Source organism: Centroberyx affinis, unplaced genomic scaffold (assembly GCF_046629955.1).
Source record: "Centroberyx affinis isolate AG114_WGS23_722 - 3 ecotype Tasmania unplaced genomic scaffold, CSIRO-AGI_Caff_v1 ptg000490l_1, whole genome shotgun sequence".
Taxonomy (NCBI): Eukaryota; Metazoa; Chordata; class Actinopteri; order Beryciformes; family Berycidae; genus Centroberyx; species Centroberyx affinis.
In genome coordinates, this window is record NW_027279144.1 from 258,762 (window position 1) to 272,391 (window position 13,630).

General features: G+C 41.5%; 1 protein-coding gene across 1 annotated transcript in view; it reads right to left on the reverse strand.

Moving 5' to 3' along the window:
• The window catches only part of LOC139642537 (hyccin 2-like), a 50,221-nt gene that overhangs the window by 25,172 nt on the left and 11,419 nt on the right, over positions 1-13,630 (reverse strand). Inside the window, exons 2-4 of the mRNA XM_071517410.1 lie at positions 7,459-7,543; positions 2,226-2,305; positions 789-890 (exon numbers count right to left, since the gene is read on the reverse strand). Of these exons, the coding sequence (XP_071373511.1) occupies positions 789-890; positions 2,226-2,276 (153 nt within the window). The 5' untranslated portion in view covers positions 2,277-2,305; positions 7,459-7,543. The remainder of the gene's footprint in view (positions 1-788; positions 891-2,225; positions 2,306-7,458; positions 7,544-13,630) is intronic.

The window sequence follows — 13,630 nt, forward strand, 5'->3', positions numbered from 1 at the left end:
CACACAGTTCTCTCTCCTGGACCACTTGTCCAATCATTAATGGAGTTGTGCAGCCAGATTGACAACGCTAATGGAATTTAGACCCGTGGATGCCTGACGCCCAAATTCTACCATGAAAGAGAGGGAAAAAAAGAGGGGAAAAGAGAATTGGAGGCACCAACTGTATCATTAGAGTGAAATTAAGGTCCCGTCGCGTTGAGTGCCTCAGGCCTTGGATCAGAAATTGTGTCATTTGTTCCTTTAAACAGAAAATACTAGTTCAGCCTTGCTGATATAGGAAACGCATGGGGGAAAAAAAACAACAAAAACAAAACAAACCTTAGAAAAAACATAGGCGCCTGTATCGTACAGTACTACAGTATCGTACATGTATTGGCTTTGTGACCAAAACTGTGTACCTTTGTGTGTGTGTGCATGTGTAGTTTTTACTGTGTGGCCAGAGTGGTGTGTGTGTGTATGTGTATGTGTATGTGTGTGTGTGTGTGTATAAGAGACACAGGAACACGGTGTGCAATCTCACAGGTAACGTGGCTGGCACTGGCACTGTGCCTGTCCACCATACCCTCTCAGAACACAGCTTGTTTGTGTTTTTGTGTGTGTGTGTGTGTGTGTGTGCACCCACACAGGCACAGTTGTGTGTCAGTTCCCTTCTCCCTGCCAACTGAAGCTACGTCATGTGAGTCATAAGCAACACATTTCCCTGAGCTAAAAACAGTCCTACTTGGGACTCCAATGAAAAGCAACTTGGCATTTGCACATAGTAGTACGTGTGTGTGTGCATGTGTCACCTCATTGTTGGGGTCCTGGATGACTCTGTAGAGTGCTGGCACCAGGGACTTCTTCAGATGAAGGCTGCCTGCGTAACTGGGGATGTGGGTTTCTGGTAAAGTCTGGGGAGAAAAGACGAGAGAGGAAGATTTGCTGAGCGATGGCACGCGCTTTTTACATTTAGTCAGAAGCCTATTCTCTTTCATGGAAATATGAATGTGCTCTTGGCTCTAATCCTAAACGGTTTACCTCCATGGGGTAATGCAGGACCCATGGTTAATTTTCCTTTGCATCTATCCAAATAGAGTCAATATTATTTCTGTGTGTAGGGGAAGATCCACTCTAAAACACTTTAACACACAGCTATTGGTGATGGGCCCATTTTGTTGGTTAACTAGCCAAATGTAGACAATGTGACATTACATCAAGATATTTCCAGCACAACTACGTTGGAGTTTAATAGCAGAAGAAATTTCACCTATTTAAAACATCAATGGTAAATGTTTGGTTTTGTCAGTCAGTCCCTCAGAATCAAAGAGCAAGGGCTTCTTTCTAGTGGCATCATTTTGAATCGATGGTCAACAATCATACAGGGAGAAATCATCAACCATAGGAGATCAATTTCTCCACTGACAGTAGCTTCAATAGACCAGAATGCAATGCAGCCACAAGACATGTTGTGTTTTGAGTAAGTGGTGTGACTCTCGCTTCTTCTTGCCTGTAAAACCTCTCACTCTCGCTATCTCTTCACCTACAACATGTATAACCCACAGCTGAATTAACTTCACGCTGGGTGTTGTTGAAAGGCATTCTGGGAAATATAGGAAATCACTAACTGAAGTAGAAGAAGCAGAAGAAGCAGGTTGAGGTAAAGTGGGTACACCAAATAAGTAAATGACAACACTTCATCACAAAATAACTCCTGAAATGCACTGAACTTAATATAAACTGATGATATCCGACAGTGTCAAGAGTATCCTAGGGTGGATTTTTTCTTTAAGCGTTGTGTGTTTTTGTCTGCAGGATGACAGGAGGCAGTGATCCCCTCTCGGTACGGCCTCAGTATGGTCATTTTGGCTGAGGACAGAACACAGTGTGCCCAGCCTGCACTACTCACACACTGACTCACACCATTCCACTTCCCTCACTATCCATCACACACTCCCTCCTTCCTCTCCCTTCACAGGCTCGTGCCTTCCCTTCAGCCCTCGCTCCATTCCCTTTGTAGTTCCTACATCTGACACCGACAACTTTAAATACCTTATTGGCACCCACTGAATTCAATTATATTTCACAAGGGATTCAAATATTACAGAGGTTACATGAGCGCCCCTCTTCACCGCAGCTCTTACACCCACAGTCTGCGGCTTCTCTGGATGAATGCCTCCAAAGGTTGACGTCCAGGAGCGCATTTCAGTGTCACGAGTCACGCCGGAGAGCAGAGGCGGGCTTTTTACCTTGAATTCTGAGAGCCATTCCTCCACGACACCACGCTCCGAACCCAGCATCTTCCTCAGAGACCCCCCACCTCGCCTGCCTGGCAGACAGACAGACAGAGAGAAAGAAAGGAGAGAAAGCGCAGGGTGTGAGAGAGGAGGAGACACAGCGGGGAGGGAGGACAGCAAGAGAACAAGCATGGGAGTGGGGTGACGGAGCGGAAGAGAAAGCAGAGCGGACAGAGAGTGTAAGGGAAAGAGAGTAGGAGAGAGCAGTGAGTGCTTATTCAACCATCTGTCCTTTCAATGACATGTTAAGGCCTCCGAGTGTGCAGGCGATGAGTGCGGACACTGTGATGCCGGCCACGCCATTACATAAGGAGTCACCTCACCTGTCACGACGGACGTGTGATGACATGAACATGAGCCACCACAGCAAGCGTTTATAGGGTTTTCCCCTGTCTATTTAACTTTTAGGTGACCCACATAAATCTTTTTTCTCCCCACCTCAAACATGACTCGCATATTTTGTATATTTTGATATTTGATATATTTTGTGATTTCCAAAGCAACTTTCTGCCTCCTGAGGGCAACTGACATCATTGCTCTCTCTTATGAAATCTTGAAACCACCCTTGCTCAATAACAACCTCACTGGCGATGACGTTACGGACAAAGCCTGCCGAAAACCCAAGGAAAGGCCCTGCCTTAAAAAGAAAAAGAGATTACTCTGTTTACTGTTGATTTCTTTGGCCTTACAAGAATGACTAAAAGCTAGATATTTGAACTTCCAGAATATTAATACATCTTTTTCATGTTCATAATATTTAAAGAGAGATGAGTTAACAAACGACAGTTAGTCCCTAGCTTCTTCAAACATAAACATTTTCTAATCTTGGGCTGCGGGCACATTGTCTCCATGGTCTGATTCTCTGTATCCAGGAGCTAAAATTAACCGCGGTGAACTGCCCAAAATAACAAGTTATTGCTCCTTCAGACTTCATCACATGGAAAATATATCCTCATTAATTATCCCATAAAAAGCCTGGCTATGAACGAGACATGTGTCTCTGTGCATGTGAGAGAGAGACAGACAGGGAGAGAGAACAGTGTGTGTGTCTCTGTGTGTGTGTCTGTTTGTGCTAGGTTGGTAGTGTGGGGGGTCGAGCAGCCACAGGCTCCACCGACTGTTTGGATACAGGCTGAGGGTGATAATGCAAGTGACCCAGTGTGCCTAGTCGCCGAAATGACAAAGATCAACTATGCTTATGTAATGGTAGAAAGAGGCTATTCCTCACTCTAAGTGCCTAAACCCTTCCACACAATTGGACACTAACACCCCCACTACTCTAAAGAGTATCATCATAATGCTGCCATTATCAACCTTCAAAAAGCCAAAAGCATAAAACAACATCAACTAGGCCTCTGTAATAACACAGGACAGGAAATTACTTCTTTTTTTAAATACAGGTCACAGTGTCCAGTAAAACAAGTAGCCAGCTACTTTGACTGAATGAAGACTTACCCGTCAACTAGATTACCTTTCAGAATGGATGGGAGAGTAGACAACTTAAGCTAGAGCTTAAATTTACCAGCTGGTAGGTGGTATTAATTTCCCACTGTGATGGCAAGTAGGCTATACACCGTGAATCTGTGGTAAAACCAATGTGAAAAAAAGTGGCATAACATCATGGTTACAAATCCCCTCCATTTCTGAGAATCCCTAAATCTAACCTCAATAACAAGGCCATGTGCCGAGTGAGTCATGGTCACACTGGAGCCTTTCTGAAAACACTGAGCCAACAATCAAGATAACAGCCATCCTCCACATGCTGTATGGCTTATCTTCTGATAAAAAAAAAAAATCTCAAAGTTTGTGCCGTTCCTCCAGGTCATTCCAAGGGTATGATACCACTTTAAAATCGTCAGAAAATCTGTTTTCCAGACACGGGTTTGGTTCCTTACTTTAGTCACCCATGTTCAGCTGCATTAGCTTTTGAGCCCTTGCCCTTAGAAAAACTGTCTTGCTCAACAGCTTGCTGTGATTTTGACTTGATAGGATTAGGGATTAGGACTAACTGCATATATTTTCATTTCAAAGTAGGAGGATCACATTTACAGTTTCAGGCAATAGCTTCTGTTAAATTAGTCGGCTGCATGCAAGGTAGTCTCCCCCACCCAAAGCACTTGTGTTGATTCTGTTACCTGCTCCTGCATGCTTCAACACAATTCTGAATGATCTCAAACTAAAATTGAGATATAAGTATATATTGCTAATGAGAGCCATGTGAAACTGTGCCACTTAGTTGAGGCCACATCCATGGTATTGCACAGATGCCATTGTTATAGGCAAATGATGGAGTTATATAACTAGAGACTCTTAAGTTATGGCACTAAGATCTGAACAATTCACTGATCTCACTGCCCTGGGTCCTTGGATATAAAATATTCTGGTTATTACGAATAATGAGATTATGGTGACAGTTCAATTAAAGCATTTTACATGGTTCCCCCTATAACGTGGGTTTTATTTGATAGTTGGGTTAATGTATTCATAGAAAGATGTGACACATTGACATCTAGCCCGCAGCCATTTCCATAATCAGACAAAACCTGTCTCACCATATTGTACATTGTTTGTTTTGGCATTCATTGTTTTTCATGTGTATGTGTTTACAGACTGCTTTTGATGCAAGGGGTATTATTCTCAGTGTTAGCTGAAAGCAGAAGACACCATAATGTACTGTGTGTGCATGTGACACATGGGTTTGTGTAAGCAAACACACTGCAGCTGCCACTGGGTCAGTTTCCTCCATGAACCTTTTGACATGTGCACATTAAGAAAACTGAATTAAATCAGACTAAGGTGTTTAAATGGACAAATAAAGCGACAGACTGAGCAAAAATCTAGGGGCCAGATGCATAAAACCTGAGAGCAAAGAGTAAAAATCTGTGTATGCACAAAATTAGAAACATGCATACACAGTCTTTTTGTCGTATTTATAAAACCCTGCTTACGAGGTGTTCATGCATTGTTATATTTTATAAATCTCAAGTCATTGTGAAACTGCTGCACAAACCTAATGCCCACTCCCACAATTAGCCATAAATGGATGTCGACACACCCCTAACCCTTTAATCTGGCTCTCACATACAGTAAATACCAGTCATCATCATGTGCCAGAAAGTCAGCAGAGCCTCTAAAGACTCATTCTCTCCTTAGTCTTGCACTGGCAATGTCCTCTAACAGCGCCAAAGCAGCCACTGTATCATTAGGCCCATTATGCACTGCTATATTATGAGACATAGGCTAATAGCCTATTGACTGATAACACAAGTGGAGGTCTACTTTATCATCAGAATAGGTGTGTTGTTCTTATTCTATAAATGTTATCGTCATGAAACTCTACTTAAGACCTAATAGGCTACTAATTTCACACGGTGCACTGAAAAGATTAAAGCTCCAAATGAACTCCACTTTGCTATATTACACTCAGTGCAGCTGACTCAAAAGTCTGTGTATGCATGGTGTAAAGAATGCATGGAGGTACGCATATTGTCACGGCATGCTATTTTTAAAATTAATTCTGATTTCTGTGTGAAAAGTTGGCCTATATGCATACTTTTTGTGCGTATGCATCATCTGTACATCTGGTCCTTTGTGTGGTGATTGGGTAATTGGCTTACATCGATCATGACCTTACTCTGATTAAGATAATCAGACGATAATCAGAAGTTGTTTATATGACAACTGCTATAGTCTCAGTATTGTTTCAACACTAGCCGAGCCAATCATTTCACTTCTGTTTTGAATTATGAATTATGAATTATGAATTGAAATATCTAAGCTTTCAAAATGTGAAAATGTCAATGGCTTTTCCTCAACCCACTTTCTATACAAAACCAGTGTTGGTAGATTTTCTAAATCACACAAGGAAATAGTAGTTTTAATTATATTTGCCACCTTTAATTGACAGCTTGTTGGCCTTCTCTCAGACCCCCAAATCCACCAGCCTGTCTAGACTTAATCAAGTTAAGACTGCATGTAAGCGCAGCCACTACATCCAATGAATTTTAACTAGTACTACCTATCCGATTCTGTCAGACCACAACATTCCTGGTAGAGTACTTAGAGGTTACCCATCTTGAACAAATCCAACATAAAACAACACATGACTCTGAATTGTGCAGATAAGCCTGAGAATGTTACAAAACAGGCTTAGAGGAGCAAGATGTCCGATTTGCTCTGAGACGGGAGGAGAGTGAGCGATCAAGTTCCCCGCTCACAGCAGATGGAGATCTGAACGATTCATATCTTTTGGTATGAGCAGACTCCTTTAATCTGGGTGTGTGAATTGAAAGGCCCGGTTAAGAGAGCTTGTTCAGCTCTTCATGAAAGGCTGACTCATTCATTTCCTTTGCCTTGTCAAGCTGTCAAAGACTCAGTGAAGGGAAATTCTCCATGGGCAGGGCAGGATTATCAGTTACCATGGGAACTGTAGCCAAGTGACACTCGGGCAGTGCCAAATCTTCACCAACAAGACCACGTCCGCTTTGTAAAATCAACTTGGATACTGATGTCAGAACTGCATAATGTAGGAAGGTGCTGTTAAGGGGCAGGTAAGGGATAAGCCAGTAAATACACCATCACAATTAAAATCTAAGATGCTAAAAACAAAAAGATGTGTCATTTTCCACATGGCAGTGGCACCATCACGCTTTGGGGTGAGGGCCTAATAATAATAATTGATTACATTTATATAGCGCTTTTCTAGGTACTCAAAGCGCTTCACATATGATGTTAGTTCAGTTGTAGTTTTAGGTTATTTGCACAGTTATGAAACAAGAAAGTGAGGTGATAAAAACAGTGATAAAATGGGATGACAAAAAATGACTACTTTGTGCATGTGAGAGAAAAACCCCCCGAAGTGCTTATAAAAACATCTCACCTCAAGAAACAAAAACAACACAAGCAAAAACGAGTCAAACAAAAAAAAAAATCAAAATGATAAGGAAATTGGATGACAGAATTTAAATGAGAACAAAACCCAATGTGGTTGAAAATGGTAGAACAACATCATGCATAAAATGATGAGGGAAATAAAATACATTTAAGAAGCCTCAATGAATAAAATGAAATCATAACTGAAAACAAAACAAAACAAACATAATCCCCAAAACAGAGGATCAGTAACTATCAATAAGATGTGAGCCTGTCTGAGAGGCAGGTTGGTGACCCGTGCCCCTGTGCTTACCTGACTGTCCCAGAACTCAGATCTCCACTGGGAGAGGCAGATGGTTCTCCACACTGTCACACATCTGTCAATCGCTGAGGGTCACCTGCACAACAAGAGCGAACAAATGATCTGTCAGTCAGACTGTCACGGGAAGAGTGATCATGTCGGCATTTAAAGCAATATTTAAACTGAAATGTTTAACGAGGGGAGGTCCTGGAATTAACTTTTACCTGTTACGCATTTATTTCCTAAGGACCAGTAAAACATCATCATCTATACATCTACAGCACACTGGTCAAACAAGCATGGTCACCAAATAGAAAAGTCAGAAACCAGGTTATTAATGACAATAATTTGTGGAGCAAGGGATTTGAGATTTTTGGTCACCCACTGGTGCAAAAGTCTGGTGTGAAAATCTCCTTTGCTACAGCGTCCATCAGGCTATTTGAGTGGGTAATTTTGACAATGTGTCAGCCGCAAAAAAAAGTAATGGGAAGGCAATTAAGTAACATAATGATTACATTACAGAGATTTGAACTGGATTGTGATTATCTGATGAGTAGTCAATTTGTGCCAAATATTTTACTTTCCAGATTTGTAAAATTCAAGGACATGGTAGATTCTTACTGAATTAAGGTTTTATTGTCCCACAAAAGGGAAATTCTATTTGCAGTAAATGTTAAACATACGTTATACATGACAAATAACCACTCAAGACAATCGTCTACCTGCACAGCAGCTGACAAGACCAAGACTCAAAAACCACCTGCTGCTACAACAGCAACGCCCTTCACTAAAAGATCCTTTGTTTGAACTTGTTTTAGTATGAAAGACCATTGCTGTGATGCATCAGTCTGAGGAGCCTTGCTGACAGGCCTCATTTTAGGGCACAGACCACTAGACGCATTTTTGTTTCATCCTTGTCTTGTCCACATTGTTTAAAATGGAAATTATGCATTTTTTTCCATGTGACACTACGCTGAACATTATTTTCAGGCATGGTGCATCGCATTGCAACAGTCAGCCTTGTTGTTTTCGCCTGCTAAAAGTGCATCTGGATCTGGATCCACACCCTTTGTATTTACTTGGCAGGGTGAATCAACACCAAGGCTACAGTGACGCACAAGAAGATGCTGAACAGAGTCCGCTCTGAGCCGCTGCCTCTCTCTGAGAGTCCGACACTGCCACATCATTTAGAGCTCCACTTGACGTTAAGCATTTCAAACATAGCCTTGTGTTTATCTGAAGGACACTTACATTAGCAATCCATCACAAAGAGTCAAGTAAATTATCATGCAGAACTCCCATCTGTCGAGAATGATACGTACACCCTCTCCATCTATCGAAAGCTCTACAGAAGCTATTTATTTTCCTTTTCCAGATAAAGCAGACTCATTTCGTATGACTCACCAAGGCTGAGGTGAATAGTGGCTCTAGGTTAGGTGAGCAAAGCATAGGAAGGGACAAGTGATGAATAATGCAACGTAAACAAACCCAGTTGGTAAACTCTTCTGCGTATGGATTAGATAACAAAAGTGATAGAATCATGTAATTTACACCCAAGGCCTGATGGGGAGACATTTTGGGTTCACCGATTCCTTGGCACAATAGACCCTGAGCCTCCATTAAATGAGATCAACTTCTTTCAGTATGGTATAAATTATGGCTTAGAACAGTCAAATGTACCAAGCAGCACTGAAACTGTTTTCCAGAGAGGAGTTTTTGAAATGTGCTGTCCAAGGTTTTCTGTTGCCTACAGCGACAGCGTCACTTCTGAGGCGGCGGGTGTTGTTGTGACTGGAGCATTTACTTTCTGATTCGTCTGGTCATTGTCGAAAAAGAGAACGTCAGCAGGTGCGAACATTAACTTTCTGATGATTCAATTTGTAAAGGGATATGTAGACTATGCGGGCAGCACTTGAAAATAAACTGGAGATTTTTCTCCTTAGGAAAAAAAAATGAATAGACAACTTCTCGGTTAAAAAACAAGTCCACTGCTTGGTCCAAATGATGGGCATCAGTTTTACATAGTACAGTATAGTGAAGGATATATATTTTCCACAGGGTTAGGTTTCTTACTGATCATACCCATTTTTGTCTACACAATCTAGAACATAGTCATTTCCTTCCAGCGTTCATGTGTTAATGCAAGTTTTCAACCCTATTTCACCAGTTACCCCATCAATGTTTTCCAGTTTACAGCAATATCTCTTTTGGCACACATACAGGTAAAAGGAATCAGCTTTTTGTGGCATTTGTCCCAAGACTTCTGATCCATGTAGGTGAAAATATACACTTTTGTCTATAAAGGAACTTCTGTTTTAGTGATAGTGGAAACTGTTTTAATGACAGTAGGCCAAAGTTTTGGGGCAATTCCATACCATGCAAATAAACTGTTGACATTAACTTTTGCAACGCCAATCTGTGCCTGGAATGGAATAATGCATTAGTATGGAGTTTCCTGGGGGTTATGTAAGTTCAGTGTATAAATTTGAAGTGTTTGTATAAACAAAGTCCTCCAAATTTTCTGACATGCTTCTAAACTTAGGGTTTCACTGAGATCTTTTCAGCATGTTGCGACAGCATGGCAATTAGATTGATCTAAATTCTCCAAAAAAGTGTATATTTGTCTAACTACAAGTTAGACTTACTAATTTTGTTGATGTTTTTTCCACTTCAGTTAGTCCTCTGAGCTTTTTTCTGCCCATATGGTCTATAATTTGACTAAAACTAGATTAGAAATTCCTTGTTTTGTACACCAAATTTATCTTTTATTTCCCAATTCTTCTACAATGAATGGAGTGGATATCTTTGATAGGCCTTTGAATTTACAGCCCTTATTCATAAAATGTCTCCCATTGTTCAACAACCCCCACCTTTGCATTTTTCAATACTCAGCCCTATAACATACTGAACAGAGCAAGGAGGAGGTGTGTAAGAGCATAACGTCTCTCTGAACACTATTCAGAGAGTGCAAGGCTAGTGAAAGTGACTGACATCCTTTGAGCTGCAGTGGACTGGTCTTTACGTTTCTGCACAGGTCAGACGGCATTTCATAGATAGCTTTGATTATGACTGGTGAGTTATACAATGGTTTGAGATAAAAGGACATGGATGTTGTCCAAACAATTTCAGTCTTACCAAAAGAGCATTTGCCTGAAGTCTAGTTTACAGGTAGCACTCCCTCTTTATACAGACCTGACCCAAAAGCCACAGTGTCAATATAAACCTATTCTAGAATAAATAAGATTAAACATCTTTTATCCCAATGGCTGGGCCATTGGGATAAAAAGCAAAGCAGAGATAACAATTCTGTTCTCCCTTCTGGTTACAACAGTGAATAATTAGCTGGAACCGTACTTGGGGACAATAATGTAATTCTCCCCACCCTGCATCCATCTCATCCCAGTGTTTGCGTGTCCCGTGACAACAACGTTCCCGAGCCAGCCTCATTGTTGGCTAAATGTGTCGTACGCCTAATGAGGCCTGGCGAATGACAATAAGCAAACTTTCCTTCAAGGGCCACTCTTCCTCCATACAAGACCTGCGCATTGTCCTGTGCTGGAGCTCCAAAGGGAATAGGAGAGTGCCAACCCATCCTGTTTATGGCACTTCAAACCCCACAACACAATGACATGGCTAAACACTCTGAAAAGGTGCTTATGGTTGTAATGAGGCCAACAATTGTATTCAGTCCCGATACAGAGCAGTCACTGAGTCTGCACATAGTAAGTCCCTGCATAAATTTGCAGTTTTGCAATGGCAAGATTTTTTTGCTAAATTAACAAATAGCCACAAATAAAGCAACTAATAATTTTGGCCAATCAAACACTACATTTTCATAATAATTTTGTAATTTGTATTGCATTTGTTGCTCTGACAGGCCTGCCCAAGTAAATTAACAGCCCGCCAAGTACTTTTTTGTTTTGGATTCATTTTGGGTGCCATGATGCATTTACCAATACACAGGATTTGATGTTGCAATCCATGACGCTGGTGGTTCTCGCTGATGTAGTTTTCACACAATCAAGGATTAATATTGCCAAGATGAGCGCTGAGAGTGTGTCTGTGCTGATAGAAACTGAATGGAGAGACAGTATGAAACGTAGCCTTGATAATCAGATGGAAGTATAATAGTCAGCTAATGCTGCAATGCCATTAGCTTATACTGAATTGAAAGACTTAAGTGCCTGAAAAAATATGAGTTACTTGGCTTGCTAAATGAAACGTCAATAACTAGTCGCGAATACCCCGGCTAGTATACAACCCTATGGCTGAACATTATTCTCAAATATTACAGTATGGGAAATGACTGAGTCTTCAACTAGCCTCCATAAAATGTTGTCTTGTTATTAGTCTTTTCCTACATTTTCCAAGGTAAACCTTGGACTGCGCAGAGGATGGGGAAAAAAAAGTGTACCTGTTAAATAATGTCACCATAAGTAAAGATGTCTGTTACAGGGCTCTCTGGTGATTTTTACTATGATTTTTTTCCCCAAAGGCCATATGTTGCACCTGAATAGAAAAATGTATGAACCATTAGAAAGGAATTCTATAAGTATACTATAAAAATATTCATTCCTTCATTACGTTTTCACAATTTCCCCTTAAGGTTAAGGTTCTAACACAGCATGAATATATCTTTAGGATTAACTTATTCAACTAAAATGGTGGCACCATTCACGCCACCACTGACTAATAAAGACCAGCTGAGCGAAGGCCACAGTGTGGCCCATTCAGGCAGATATTGAGCGCCATGTGTTGAGTTGTTCCAACTCCACATATGAGGGAGGGGAAGGAACTGCTCATTATCCACACTCAATAGGGGGAACAGTGGGGGGGTTGTTTCCATGTTGGAGATACAGCCTAGGCAGTCTCATGACTGAAGGCTTACTATGGTGGTGCTATGAAGCAGCGGTTAGCCAAGGTGGTTAAAGAGGAACCCTTTTATACAATCAGTGAAGTCAGGGCTAAAAAAAGGAAACAATAACATAAGATTAACACCTGAGCATGGCTGCTGTGTATGTGGGTGTCTCTGTCTATCTATCAGTATGCTGTTGGGGGAATAGGAGAACCAACATAGCTCATTCCATCAGAGTATGTGTATGCGTGTGTGTGTGTGTGTGTGTGTGTGTCATCTTCTCTTCTCCTACCCTGCTGCCAGCCATGCCTCGGCAGCCCACGCACTGTCTGTTAGCCAGTCCTCTCTCCTGCTGGCTGCCAAGACATGCAGGACTAGCAACACCAGCAGCATGCTAATCAACACGCAGCACTCCTCCCTAAACAAACACTACAAGCGCGCTAATCAAATCAATTCTATGACAGACCCCATGCTTCTACGCTAATCCCAGCCTACCCTTCTGTCTGTGTGTGTGTGTGTGTGCGTTTTCCCTCCATGTCTTATGTCAGCGTAAACAAACCTCTTCATTTAAAGCTGAATACATTACGTGGCAGCGTCAAGTACGACTGATGATTACGCTGATTAAAGAAAGTATTGCCAACAGGTGCCACATTAGCGACAATACATGCCGCAGAGGCCCACAGCTTTAGCCTGCACTCCATCCCCGAGTAGCTGGAGTCTACTTTCAAATGAGTACTTGAATGGAAGGCTCCCTCAAGCACCCAACACAATACACATCATTCATTACAGACGGATGAATCATGCGAGTATCCATCACTAAGTGACTCATTAAACTTGTGTAAACAAACACAGGGTTACAACCCTGTAAAACACCCACTCTGTAGCACAGCTCCACCCAAAATAGGAAGTGGAGATAGACCTGGCTCATTTACATAGCTCTCCGTTTTCTCTGTGTTCGGTGGGGATGTTGGGGACGCTTTTGATTTTGTTTTCAAGTCTGTCCCTGTTGTGAGTCACTGGGTCACACTGGGTGACTCGTTCGTCAAACTGAAATACAATTATTAATTTCACATTTGCTCTAGCAGTGGTGGCAGTTTTCTTGTTATTGTGTCTCTGCTGAATGAAGATAGAGGAAACACAAGTAGTTTCTTCCATGAACACCACTCACATATTTGACACAGCCTACAATTATTCTTGTGGTGTCGTGATACAAGAGGGCTTTCCAAAGAGCATTCACCCAGCTGCTATGAGATTGACAAGATATGAAGAATCATTTCCCCACTAAGTCAACCACCAATGTTTTTCCATTACCATAACTGTTGTTCAGGC